Source organism: Salvia splendens, chromosome 15 (genome assembly GCF_004379255.2).
Source record: "Salvia splendens isolate huo1 chromosome 15, SspV2, whole genome shotgun sequence".
NCBI classification, from domain to species: Eukaryota; Viridiplantae; Streptophyta; class Magnoliopsida; order Lamiales; family Lamiaceae; genus Salvia; species Salvia splendens.
This window is the reverse complement of record NC_056046.1, coordinates 18,924,158-18,938,795: the sequence shown is the minus strand read 5'-3', so window position 1 is coordinate 18,938,795 and position 14,638 is coordinate 18,924,158. Positions and strand designations below refer to the sequence as shown.

At 35.6% G+C, this 14,638-nt stretch overlaps 2 protein-coding genes across 3 annotated transcripts; both read right to left on the bottom strand.

Moving 5' to 3' along the window:
- Positions 1-96: 96 nt before the first annotated feature.
- LOC121767195 (fructose-bisphosphate aldolase 1, chloroplastic-like) lies at positions 97-2,362 on the bottom strand. The gene is made up of 6 exons (XM_042163410.1): positions 2,116-2,362; positions 1,398-1,667; positions 1,203-1,312; positions 1,011-1,101; positions 648-917; positions 97-554 (listed from the first exon to the last, which is right to left on the bottom strand). Exons 1-6 carry the CDS (start codon positions 2,272-2,274, stop codon positions 276-278), a joined length of 1,179 nt encoding a protein of 392 aa, XP_042019344.1. The 5' UTR covers positions 2,275-2,362; the 3' UTR covers positions 97-275.
- A 1,257-nt stretch (positions 2,363-3,619) lies between these two features.
- Positions 3,620-8,360, bottom strand: LOC121768891 (PHAF1 protein At3g51130-like). 2 transcript variants are annotated; one of them, XM_042165496.1, is made up of 15 exons: positions 8,070-8,360; positions 7,674-7,756; positions 7,162-7,236; positions 6,909-6,976; positions 6,727-6,832; positions 6,580-6,640; positions 6,329-6,495; positions 5,454-5,516; positions 5,038-5,085; positions 4,806-4,919; positions 4,615-4,714; positions 4,448-4,530; positions 4,191-4,295; positions 4,033-4,095; positions 3,620-3,826 (listed from the first exon to the last, which is right to left on the bottom strand). In XM_042165496.1, exons 1-14 carry the CDS (start codon positions 8,161-8,163, stop codon positions 4,048-4,050), a joined length of 1,215 nt encoding a protein of 404 aa, XP_042021430.1. In that variant the 5' UTR covers positions 8,164-8,360; the 3' UTR covers positions 3,620-3,826; positions 4,033-4,047. The 2 variants fall into 2 exon arrangements, with proteins under 2 accessions (XP_042021430.1, XP_042021431.1); XM_042165497.1 differs by having other exon boundaries at positions 4,448-4,527.
- Positions 8,361-14,638: the final 6,278 nt, after the last annotated feature.

The following is a 14,638-nucleotide window of genomic DNA, read 5'->3' as shown; positions in this document are numbered from 1 at the left end:
AATATGTTATGCAATAGTAGTCTTGAGGATCTTGAATATGTCCGATTAAATTCAAATTTGATAATGAAGCAGTTTTGATATTCATTAAATTCGAGCTATTGAAACATGATTAATTAACTGAAAAAGCTCCCACAAATCCAGAGTGTGATCATACAAATCAAAATTACAAACAACAGAAAGTATTGTACTAGGGCTATGGCCAAACATCATAAGCTAGAATCAAACATTTGGTGATACTTTCCCCATTGTTTTGATCAAGCATTCAACTGGACAGCTTAGTAACTGTATCCTTTAACGAACAATTCCTTCTTGGCCTCCTCGGACTCGCCCTCTCCGGTGTACTTTCCAAGCTGGGCAAGTGAGTTCGACTTTGCTCTGAGGAGGAGAGCGTCTTGAGCTGCCTTCACGTTCTCGGGCCTTCCTCCCCATGTCTTCAGGCATGTGTTCTGAAGGGCTCGTGCATAAGAGAAGGACACGTGCCATGGGTTCGGGGCTTGGTTCATTGCGTTCAAGTTGAGCGTGGCCTCGACCTCAGATTGTCCTCCAGACAAGAACTAATGAAATCAAGAACAAACTAAGGTTAGAGCTTCTCCTGCCTTTTTTTTACCATAACAATAGATGTTCGTAAATTAGAAGGCTCGGTTTACCATGATTCCGGGGACGGATGGAGGGATTCTCCTCTTGAGGAGCGTGAGAGTGAGGTCTGCAACCTTCTCCGGTTTGGCCTTGTCTTTGCTTTCAGCTCCGGGGGTGACCATGCTAGGTTTCAACAGGATTCCCTCGAATAAGACATTGTTTTCGGCTAAGTAGAAGAAAACCTCAGCCCACACTTGTTGAGCAACCTCGAATGTTCTTTCAATTGAATGTTCACCATCAAGCAAGATCTCTGGCTCCACAATTGGGACCAAACCGTTGTCCTAAAACATCGAGAAACGAGCAACTAATGAGGGACTAACTTAAAAAATTGGTCTCAACAACACAAGAAAAATATACGAGATAGTTGACTGTACCTGCGAGATAGCAGCATATCTAGCAAGGCCCCACGCGGCCTCCTTCACTGCCAGTGCAGAAGGGCCGTTAGGAATGCTCACAACGGTCCTCCTGCAGATAAGACACATGTCAAACTTACTAACTAACTAACTCAACATGCCTCTCCCTCCCTTAGAAAAGTCACATTGTGCAAGAAAAGACTTCAAACTCACCATTTGGCAAATCTGGCTCCCTGCTCGTAGTAAGCCGCTGAGCGGGAGGCTAGACCGTCCAATCCCTGGCACCATGACTCGTTGTTCGAGCCCGCAAGGGGAACAAGACCCTACACCATGAAAATAGGAACAACAATTCTAGTCAACAAAACATAGTCAATAAGATCATAAAGTTTGTAAAATGACCAAATTGACCTTGTCGACTTTGATCCCGGGCACGATGTTCTGCTCGACTAGGATGTCGACGATCTTTTTCCCTTCAACGGTGGATTGGTACAAAGTCTCCTCGAACAAGATAGCACCGGAGATGTACTGTCCAAGCCCCGGAGCTGTGACAAGCAGCGTTCGGTAGGCTTGGCGGTTGGCCTCGGTGTTTTCCAGGCCAATCGAAGCCAGACGCTTCCCGCAGGTAGCGTTCGACTCGTCCATCGCTAGGATTCCACGCCCCGGAGAGGCAACAGTTTTCTATATATCATCAGTGACAGTTAAATTAGTTAACATAGAAATTCTCCACGTTTAACTATACTAAATTCTCTCATATTCATGATAAACATTAATAAAAAAGAATTGATACTCAGATTAACCTTAATTAATGAGGAACCATAATTATATGATGGAAACTAGAAAAAAAAGGAGAGTTATAGTAGTATAAGTGAGACAATGGTTTAGGTGGCATGGTATAGAGTTATGATCAAATACTAATTAATTTTCAATTCAGAACCCAGAACTTTTTTAAATTTTGTACGTTAATATTATCAACACAAAGATATAAGTATATCAACGCAAGACTGATAATATACTTACATCTTTGTGTTATTTTAATATACAGAACTGAAAGTTATGTATTCAGGACCGGAAATTAGTTTTATTATAACGTGACAATATCTAAGAAATGATGAAAACATAAACATACTGCAGTTTTAACAAGCTCATCGGCGTAGGAGGCGCAGACGGAGAGGGCGGAGGGGTGGCAGCGGACGGAGACGGAGTGCTGGCGGAGGAGAGTCTGCCCCTTCACAAACTCCGATTTGTCGAGAACCGGAGATGACTTGAGGAGGGAAGCAGAAGCCATTGTTTCTCTCTTGAGATTACTATGATGATAATATTATCCCTTTGAAGCTCACTCCCTCCCACAAATTTTCTAACACTGCACTGATTTTAAGACAAATGCACCATATATATAGTTCTTGGGAGATATCAGTTTTGAGGCCATCATGCAGTGGCCACTTGTCTCCTGACACGTGGAGTGATAACTTTCTGACGTGGAAATTCAAAACATTTTTGTGTTTCAAAAATTAAATTAATTTGTGGTTTTTAGATTGTTTCGAGCAAGAACTATTTAGTGTTTCAAAAAATAAATTAATTTGTGATATCTAGACAAGTGCACCACAAGTTATTTGAGATTTTACTATAACTTGGATTATTCAATGTGTGACCCAAAAACAATTTCGGTAATTTTGTCATTTGAGGCTATGCTTTGTTTGGTTTGATTGATTGATTGAAAAATGGTGTTTTGTTTTATTAAATACGGATGGTTTAATTAGCATATAATTAATCAAGTACGAACAAAATGATGCATCAAAATTATCTCAAAGTAAATTTGATCCACTTTTCAATATTGGTAAAACTCATTAAATGTTTCAATAAGCAATTTTGACCTCATCATTTGAAAACCAATTTTCTCTTCTTTAGGAAATAATGAATGTATGATTGTCGAAATTGCTATAGATTAAAAGGCTATTCGTCATCCATACGTGTTGTCGGAAATCTAAAATATACCTCCAAATTGTCATGTTCTAAATTTCTTTCTAACAAAGTGAGACTCTGTCTCATATGACATTTTCTATTTACAAATATTTTATTCACTTTTTCTATCTCTCTTATTTTACTAATTTTACGTTAAAATTCGTGTTATCTACTATCAAGATTATTTTTCATGGACAAAGATGAATATGACAATGAAGTTATTTAATCCCAAAATAACCATAACATCACAAATGTAGTAATAAGTAGTTTAAAATGAATGTAATTAAAATACTGTAACATGTGACGTCAAAAATAAAATGATACTCCATTACAGTGATGAGGGGTAGCAATAGCACGCATCATCTCACCAAACTCTCCACACAGTTTAGAAATGTGTGTTGGTGATAAGTCTGCCTAAAAATCAAAGCAACATGACAACATTTCTTGTCCCTCTCCATATAATTTTTCAAGCAATAAAGGTGCCAAAAAGATAGGAACCGTTGATTGATTGCCCTCAACAAGGACAATAATCATATATAGTTAAAACGTCAAAGCATTTAGGAAAAAAATCTTGTTAAGTTAGTTCAGGGATTTCTATTCATTAAATATAACTTGCTTTTGTAAGAGCCACCACTTTCCAAAATATCAACTGGAATATAACACCTATATCATTTTCAGCATAACAGCAACCTCTATTTTTGCCAATTTGTAAAAACATTCAATACAAACAATTGGTTCATATGAGAGGTTAATATACCAGACACATTTTACCAACTACTCCATGATATACATGTTGAGGATATATCCGAGCATTGAAATTTATGTACAGGAGAAGACCGACGCACCCGATCACCATTCCACTATACAGCAACATGTTCCTGCAGAAACACCACCACAAGTTTCGACTGTGAGTTGAGAAACAGCACCAGCGGCAAAGCGAAAGCATTGATGCGACCAGAAGGTTAAAATTATATGTGTTGATTTGCTCTGTAGGATTCAATAATCATGATGATCTGCATTTTTGTTTGAGAAAAAATAAAGTTTTATAAATATTAGGCACTGAGAGAGAGCTCATAGGACGTACACCAGCCTGACGAAACTAAGACTGGAAGAGAGTTACAGTTGCAATGTAGCCATTTTTCATGACCTGTGAACATTGGGTTATGCTGTGATTAGAAAAAATAGGAGTCGCCAGAAGATAAAGAGTTATGAATGATACAAATGAGCGCAAAAATGCAGAACCTCGAAGGCGATATTTGGGTATCCATACACAAATGTAGATCCAAAAGGATTGCTGGTGGACCCTTGTGTTTGGATGGCAGCTCGCCCGCTGTCTCCAAGAATTTCCTGCAAAAAGATGTCTGTTATTCCTTTGAAACTATGGTGGAAATACAAGAATACGGATTGCTCAATCTAGACATCTGAATTAAAACCTAAAAGACGACTTGTTTAGAAAAATAGAAGTTCATGTATAAATAAATACTCAGAAAGCATAACACCTTAACTTGCTCCCACTTTGTGCTAGGCGTAATGACACATTTAGAGGTGTTATTCACATCCTGATGAAATGACCCATCATCTGCTATATAAAAACAAATAAAAAATACTCAGTCTACGTGTTACTGCTACTGCAGGTTGATATCAAGAGAAAATTTGGAATACTTACAGTCAGAACCATATATCACAAAGTTGCACTTCATGTATGAGTTAAAATCGGAATGCCCGGGATAGTTGGTATGCAGAACAAACTTTTTAATTTTATGAGTCTGCAGGTACATCAAAATCAATTTATCATCCTATTAATGAACTCAAGAACAATCAGAGTGACTGGTTTTATTGTAAGAAATAAGACAAGACCTGTCCATCAAATAAAATGTCCAAGCCACGTGTAAAATAATTGTAGAAGTAATCACCACAGAGGGTGGTTCTTGGCTTCGGATCAGAAGCAGAATGGATTACCATTTGGTCCACCTATGTTGCTCAAAATCATCAATCCCATGTTACAAGAACCAGAAAGCCAACAAAATTAGGTATTGGCAATTAACACACACTCATGTACCGGAAAGAGAGACCATACACTAGGCAATACCTGTTTCTGATGAATCCCACAGGGGCAGCCCAATTCAGTCCAGACATCCTGTATATGAAATAATCATTAACTGACCATACATGAAATATCACTATTTATTTATTAACCAGAAGTATACCCTGATCACCAAGTATAATGAAAATTTAAGATAAAAATGTGAAGCAATCAACTGAACCAAGCAAGTTCATATAACTAGCAATACCATCTTACCTTTGCACTTATTTAAATTCAACACATCCCTCAACTAGGTGACAATTAAGTTTATCATCAAAGTACCAGAAAACTTTGGAAAATGCAAAGTTTTTCTTTAAAAGCTAGTAATAAAGCAAGAGAGGAACAAATATAGTAGCAGCAAAATAATACAGCAGATTCGAACAATAGCAGCATGAAGCAAATTCCATGTCGAGTTTCAGTACCTGTGGTGATGCACCAAAAGATATATGTTGACCACCAACTGTAAACCACAGTTCTTCCCCTAACTGTTTACCAAAAATTAAGATGACAGAAAAGGTCAATAATGTAATAGCATGTATTACTTATTCCAATTCTAATTGCATGAGGATGCTCGTAGTCTGACACCACTATTTAAGATGTCAATATAGTAAAGATATGACAATGACTCAATGAGTGGATTTGTAGTTTAGTACATGGCTCAATTAAACAAATAGCACTACAGAGAAATGCAAGGTTTAGTGATTTTTCACATGTAATATCAGCCAAAGAACATCGACATTAAGGTTCTAGGCACCATTTACATGGTGGGAGAACAAACATGGCCTGTAAAATATAAATATAGAAAGCAGCATAGTGATAAATACTAAATCCACCATCTATCAATTGAAATAACAAGGCCGGGGAAATCAACATTTTCATCCACATTAGCAGCTAATTAATACTGCATTCTGCCATTTAGGTATACGTTTTGTCCTTTTGATTACAGCATCATGAATAGCATATTAGTAGCAATCAATTTAACTATACAAGCAGTTGGAGACCAACCATTACCAAATTTTGGGAGAAGATTACAAGAAGCAATACATTATTTACAGTTTTAATGACAAAACACCTGACATCACCATGAAGTAAAATATAGTCTATAAGCAAGGTCTCATGACCCAACCCATGCTCCTAGAATGCTAATAGAACAATATATTAGTGTGAATAATTAAAGCATGCCAATTAAATGACCTTCGGGAGAAATAATGTTGTCCATCATAATAAGTGAAAAATATAGTTACAGTTTTGCAACTTCATTCACAACTTCACATTGATTATAAGAAAAAAATACTACCTTCACTACAACTTCTTCCATGTAGAGGCTGCCAGCTGCTAATGGAGGAACGCAGGCCTTCATCATTGAAGATCCAACACCAACTTTACGGTCTGTGGAAGAGTCATAAACTGAGACACGGCAAGTAACCGGGGTTGTTCCATCAGGAAACTCCAGTGGGAGCTCAGCTGTTAAAGACAAAAGAAAGGTGTACTAAGCTCGACGCAATGAAAAAAAAATTAATACAAAAATCAGATATTAATAAGAATAACCTTCTCGGTCATTACAGCACTGTGCATACTGTGATGGAATTGGAAACGCAAAGGATAATCCCTGCAAAATGCCAGCAAAGACCACTTAGTCATATAATTTGCAGACAAAAAGGTTTAGAAATAGTAACATATGTTACACAACCATACTGGGTAAAATAGAGTGTACACGCCCCGGTCTTTGTCATAAATTCCAGGATATGTTGGCCCGAAAAGAGCATACACGGCAACAAAAGTTGCTAGAGTAGATGTTCCTCTACAAGTGAAGACACACATCAGAACTGCAATTGCAGATGAAACAAAACTTCAAAATTGGAAGCATACGAACTTACCCAATTAATGAAGTGGCATACCGCATTTGCAGCCGCTTGATATCAAAGATTTCAATAAGACGCAGGCGCTGTAATACAGGAAGGCAGAAATAAATATAAGCTTCATAGAACATCAGCAGACATATATTTCATGTTTTTATTTACGTACTTCCTTCAAAAGCACAAATAACTTTTCTATTTGAGCAAGGGATTCGACTTCATTAAGCGAATCAGCTTGTAGAGATATAACCATGTGATCTTAAGGAGAAAATACCTGAGACCAAGGATCGAACCTAAGATGAAACCCATGGTCAGGAAAGCTAATAACAATGTCAAGTTTTAGCGGCTCCTGCACACAAATAGAAATAATAAAAGTAGATGAATGTCTTTTCGAAAAAAAGTACTACTAGATGAAATGTCTTATACGCCTATTGATATTCCAACAATACAATTGATATTCCAACAATACATTTCGTATTGTCAGTCATTTGGAGTTTTCCAAATCATGTCTCATTTAGCTTGTAATGCAATATCATCCTATTTTACAGCAGAGAACCTTTTAATTGATTTCACGCGAGACAAGATATGGATACACTCTAGTCACTCAACTATGCTACCACATTAGATGTGAAAACCCACTTTGATTAGAGAGTGTAAGCACACAGAAAATAATGAAAACAAAATAAACAAAAACAAAATGATCACCAGAACTGTATCCACAATTGCCATAACCAGAAACAGAAATTTAGCATCCACCTATCTAAACAAAAACATACAAAGACGAACCTCATCATAGTACTTGACATGAACAACATCGTAGATATTAGGCTGTTGTTCTATCTGAGCAAAAGCTTCGCATATCGGCATCCCTACAAAAACATATAAAATCAAATACAATATCGTCACTTGTAACCAAGAAAAGCCTCACCACAAACCTAATTAGCAACTAACAAATCAACAGTAATCTCTCATAATCAATTTTAACCATATGGCAACTACAGTTCAATAAGAACCTCCAATCATGAATCACCTCACACCATCAAACAAATAATCAGTCAAATTTCAGTTATACCCCACAGTAGTCAAATTTCCCTCTAAAAAAACCCTAGCATCATTCCCTTTCAATTGAAGACACGATTTCAACACAAATATCCTCCAAGAAATCGCAAAATCGAAACTTACCGAGAGTGAACGGACCAAGTCCGCCGCCGGGCCGGAGATCGAGGATGATAGAAACCATTGCAGTGCTCTCACACCTCCGTCTGTTTCTCTGCATATTCCCCCTTTAATCTGCGTAATGGCAATTGCTTCAAATTCACCTGATTTTTCGGCTTCAATGATGATTGCGATGATTGAAATCCGCGATTCTGTGAACTGAAACGTCTTTCAATTTGCCCCCTTTTGCTGAATTGCGGGAGAAGAAGGCTTTGCTTGTAGAAGTGGATATTCATCGTGCCGAATTTAATATTTATCCAACACCTTCTTCTAATTGGAGTTTGATCTAATTTAAATTTTGGATATTGGTACCTAAATATTAATACTCCATCATCTAACTTTCAAAGAGTTATTTTTTCCCACGAACTTTGAAATTGGCAAATAATATCACGAACTTTACCCTGAGTTTATTATCACGAACTTTAGGCGGATTTTTTTCATTGATGGAAAATAACAAACTCAGTGTAAAGGTGTAAAGTTTGTGATATTATTTGTCAATTTCAAAGTTCATGGGAAAAATTAATTTTTTGAAAGTTGCATGATATTAGGGTTCAATATCCCTTTAAATTTTGACCCAATTACAAATTTTCGGAAAGTTCAAATTTCAATTAATAAATACTAGCAGTATTTAATTTCGAACTAATTTTAAATACAATCCATTTTTTTCTAATATAGTGGATAAAGTAAATTAAACAAATGATATAGTTTTCGTTTTACACAAACTTCATTATTTGATAGTCTCAACTAAGATACATATTTTCTTTTTTAGTTTATTTCAAACTAGATAACATATTTCTATTTTTGATAATTTTCTATCTCAAATTAGTACACCCAATCACTTTTTTTCTCTTTTCAAATAAATATTTAATTCTCTTATCTCTTTATACATATCTCCACTCTTTCTCTCTAATTAATTGCATTAATTAAACTCCTAAAATCTAGTATCAACCAACAAATGTGTCATCTTAACCTGAATGGAGGGAGTAATAATATAAAAATATGACATAGAATAAATGAATAATAATGACGTTTGATAAATCTTGAATTGTTTAATTATTTAACTTTATAATAATATAATGTACCATACTTATGATTTTCACGTATTTTTGCAAATCCCACTGTTATAATTTTGAAATTTCCTTGTTCAGAAAATCTCTTGTGGGGTAATATCGTTTTTGGCGCATCAAGATTAGATGCTAGCATAAAATAACAATACTGTTTTTCTTGTATACCGATTACTAGTACCTAAAATATCATAAATATATCGGTTGCAAAAACTAATCCTGTACATTGTAATAAGTCGAAGTAGAGAAAAGCAACTACTATAAGAACATCCACGTCCATACTTTTCCGCAACAACATGGATGTTGATAGAAATCTATGGATTCCATCTTAAAATCAATTGGTGATAAGAGGAGAGACCCATGAGACTTATATAATGGATTAAGCTTTTTGTATACACCGATGTGGGATATTATTATATTCATTTTTATGTTTCAATTGCCAACACCCTCCCTCAAACCATTCAAGGTGAATCTTGGAGGGGTTGGACTTTTTTATGATCGATTGGACAATCGGCCCAATCTTTTTTTCGATCAGTTGGACCACTGGCCCAAATTTTCAGTCCAGTTATACTGCTAGGTCCGTCATTTTTTTCGGTTTCAGCCCAGATATACTGTTGGGTCAGTTAAATATGACCCACAATCAGCGACCCGCTCTGATACCATCTTAGAGATGGTAATCGAGAGAGGCTGAACTCGTATTGATCGACATTGGGAACACAGAGAATAGGGAGTAGAAAGGTTCGTATATTGCTTGATACTTTACAATGATTTACATCCTCAATTATATAGGAATAATTGGTCACTATATATGGAAATTGTATCAACTTATTCTAGGAAATAATATTATTTGATATCAATCAATTATTCCCATGGATTTCTATCAGATGTGGGTCCGGACCCATATCTGTTCACTTTTTTTACTACATGCTCTTCCCCAAAAGCACAATATCCACACCCATGTTCTTTCGCAAGAGCATGCTTGTCACGACCGCCCTTACTAAGGATAGTGAAGACGGGGAAAACGTGACGAGGGGAGGGACTAAGGAGCGGGGAAGAAAAGGGGACGCAAATATGGAAAACCCAATTAACTTCAAAAAGAAAGTAATTTCAAACACGGCAGCGGAAAAACAAGTATTCAAGAGAGTCAAAGGGAGACGCCTATGTATGAAGACACGACGCATCCTAAATTTCTTAAGGCTCAACTCAACATCCGCCGCAACATCCCGCTCAACCTGCACATAAAGAAAACATATGCAAGGCTGAGTACTTGATATACTCAGTGGACACACGCCAAAATATTTGATAAAAGTTATGTCATCCATACCATAGTGAACTCGAGTTTTATGTTTATTTGAAAGAAAATATCACGAGAATCACCAAAACAGTTTCATAGCCTGGCCAGGCAAAACAATCTCCCCACTTTCTCAACAATCAATCATTCACATCCTCTTACCATAGTGCGACGAAAGTGTGGCCACACTATTCGCCCACGAGACTGGCCGACTTGCAAGGACGGCTCCCGATCTTTCCTGTGTACACAGCCTGATAGGGTTTGCGGCCCTACTCAGACCCGAATTCGTTTATCATAGCCCTATAGCCTAATGGAGCGAACTCACAAACTAGGCATCAAGCACAATCTCAACATAGCTCTATAGCCTAACGGAGCAAGCTCAAACGAACTAGGCATCAAGCACAATCTCAGTATAGCCCTATAGCCTAACGGAGCAAGCTCAAACGAACTAGGCATCAGGCAACAATCTCAACATCAAAACAATCATAGCATGACATAACACTTTAAACCACCCTTATAGCTCCACAATCATACTTTGGAAAAATAAAAGAGTTTAGTTAAAGAAAGCCCACAAATAATGTAGGGTAGAAAAGCCCACCTCGCTTGCTTATATCATACAATCACAACTCAAAAGCAACCTTCGTTCCTTGTGCTCACGTACACACAATAACCCTTGCCAACATCACAACACAATCAGCCTTTCATCACAACAATTATCATGCATGCCCTAACGTTCCTTTCATCGTTCTCTTTATTCACTCATCCCAACATTCATCAACATAAGAAAGAACATGCCATAATATTTATCAACGTATCACACATAATCACTTCATAAGATACATTCCTAAATCATACATGTATCATATAATTCATTAAAACTTAGCAACAAGTGATATCTTCACCTAACAACAAAACTGGCAGAACTGCGCGGTTGATTTGTAAAAATCACCAAACATCGCCCCGACCTCATATGAAGTTAAAATTTGGTCACAACACAGTAGACACATTCAAGTTCATCCAGTTAAAATTTCACACTTAAATCATGTCGTTTGATCAGTCAAAACATTTATGAAACTCTTTGATCGGAACATAAAAATTCTGGTAGTACTGCGCAGTTCAATAAAAATATTTACCAAAAGTTCATCCGATGTTCAATGAGGCTGAAATTTTCACAAAACACAGAAGACACTTCAAATTTTCATCTAGTTCAAGAATCACATAAAACGGAGGTCATTTGGTTGGTCAAACAGAATACGAAATCTTCTGGGCGAGAATACAAGTTTCTGGCAGAATTGCGCAGTCAACTTCAAAAATTTATTAAAAATTCATTTTTCATCAAAAGGGGCTGAAATTTACACACAACATAGAACACACCTTGAAGTTTACTCAGTAAAAATTGCATGTCAAAATTCGATCGTTTGATAGGCCAATTACACATCAGAACCCGCTGTTTGAATGTCACATATTTCAGGCTCACAAATTCGAATTTAGGGTTTCTTCTTCATTCATCCAAATACAAATTTTTCATGTTTATAACACACAATCATGCTTAAAAAGATTCTCATAATCATGTTTGCACATAAACTCACATCATTCACCAAGGATTCAAATCAAACTTCACATACACTCATCCAAAATCGCATATTCATCAAAGTTCTCATGCAAACACAAATTTCCACCGATTAATTTTGCGATCTATGTGCATGTAGGATTCAGGAACAAGGATTAAATAGAAAGATTGAGGGAAAGTGAATCAAATATACCTTTCTTGATAAAAACGAATCGGTAGAAACAAGAATTGATGCGATTCGTCGGAAACTCTTGAAAATCAACTCCAACGGATGCAAGAACAAGGATGAATGGAGGATTTTTGGAGAGGATAAAGAGAGGGAAAAAATGTTTGGAAGGAGAGGGAGGAAAAGAGGGAGGCGAAAATATGAGGACTGGGGTTAGGGTTCTTTTAATTTATAGAAAGAATCAAATCCTAATAAAAATAGCATATGGAGAGATTTGGCAAGATATGGTAAGATATGGTTGGATTTAATTAAGAAAGATTAACACAAAGAATTAATTAAATCCACAAAACAAATCCATCTCCTAATAATTAGAAGGGTTTCGAAAATTTCACAAGGAAAAAGGCTAGGGTTCGAAATTTATGGAAAGTTCCATAAGGAAAGATTTGAATTGGATTTAATTTGGATAAATATCCCAAAGCAATTAATTAAATCCAAGAAAGAAAGTATTATTTCCAATAAATATGAGGGCCGAAAATTTTAAATAAAATGTCTAGAATGATTATGCATGATCCCACTTAATTTATACATTGGAAACTTAATCACATTAACTCACATAACTCACAACAACTAATTTCACATAATTAACTCAAACACATAGAGACTCAATTTCCACAAAAGAAATTTTTATTCAACATCCACATTAATTAAAAATAAATAAGTCGCAAAAATTTCGGGGTGTTACAATGCTCAAGGCCAAGGGTCTCACCATTCTATTATTCAATTTAAATACTTCAATTACTAAAAACATTTCCACAATATTAAAATGCATTAAAAATATCCGAAATACTTTTACAAATTACTTAAAATTTAAAAAAATAAAAATTACATAATTAAATTCATAATAAAAAAATATTTGAAGTATAAATGAGAGATAATTTGATGTAAAGAATGGATGATGAACGTGGGTATTTATAGATTATTTTGGAATAAATTTTTTTTTAAAAATAGATTTTTTTTGAAAAATACAGTAAAAACGGCTATATTTTTAGGAATCTGAATTTTTATTTTCTTTTTTCCGTATTATTTTTGTTTTTTTATGAATTAAAAAAATTTTAACGAAATAAAAACGAGCCAATCAGGAGGCGCCACGTTGGCTTGCTCTTCGGCACGGCGGTGCTCTTGCTATCGAGTAGGGCTGTGCCGTCGGCAAGAGCACAGCAGACCACAGCAGCGAGCACGGACGTGATCTTGCCGTCGGCAAGAGCACCGATACAGATGCTCTTAGCTCATTTTTCCATCTATAGATTTATATAAATAAATACTCCATCTGTCCGACATTTGGAGTCTCATTTCTTGACGGCACGAGTTTTAAGAAATGTTAAAAAAAATGGATGAAAAAAAGTTAGTGGAATAGGGGTCCCACTTGTATATATTAGTTTTAAATGAAATGTGAGTGGAATGAGTTAGTGGAAGGTGAGACCCTATTACCATTTATGGTAAAAGTGAACTCTTAACTTCCTATTAATGGACGGACTAAAATAGAAAAACAGGACTCCTATTCGCAGATGGAGATAGTAATCACTAAGACCTCGTACTTGATTTAACTAATATAGAAGTAGTCTCTACGTACATGGTCCAATTTAGAGTTTTATCACACTCAGTGTTATTAGTCATTCAAGATATGAACTAACATTAGAATCGATATTACAATAGTTCATAATACATTTTTCATATCTTGTGATTTGTGAATATGGTAATTTATTTTTATAAGGAAACAACTAAAAGATAGTCATGAATATACCGATCAGTCTATAATATAGAAGGTCTTCTTCGACCGGATACTTAAATCAACGAGCAGCAGCAGCAACAATAATAATAATAATAAAAGATAAAAAAAAATTAACAATAGTAATGAAATACAAAATCAATGATTCATTATATAATTAAATAGTTTGATATATGTATCCAACTATTTAACGAATCTATTGCAATCAATGACGGATCTAGGGGGCGGTCGCCCCCTCCCGGCCGTTAGGAGAGCCTAAACTTTCCCTTGAATCGAGTCAAAAATAGCATATCCGCCCCCTCCGTGAAGTGTAAAAATCTATTTTCTTTCATTAAATGTCATATAAAGTGTAGTAGTTCAATGGTTTGGTTGTTGGTTTTTTAACCTAGAGGTCTACGGTTCAATCCTCGTTCGATCCTCAACAAGAACATATGTTTTCCATTCTTTGCTTTTTTATTTTACCAATTCATATTTCTTCTTATTATCAAAATAATACTTTTAAATATTTTATGAAATCTAAACTTTTTCTAATTTGTATATATTATTATGTTGTTATATTTATTCCTTAGTTAAAATCATTTTTAATCTTGTGTTAAAGTTTTTTTTGTCCTAATGTATTTATAATTTGTGATCCATGCATCTTATTCTCTATGTAACAA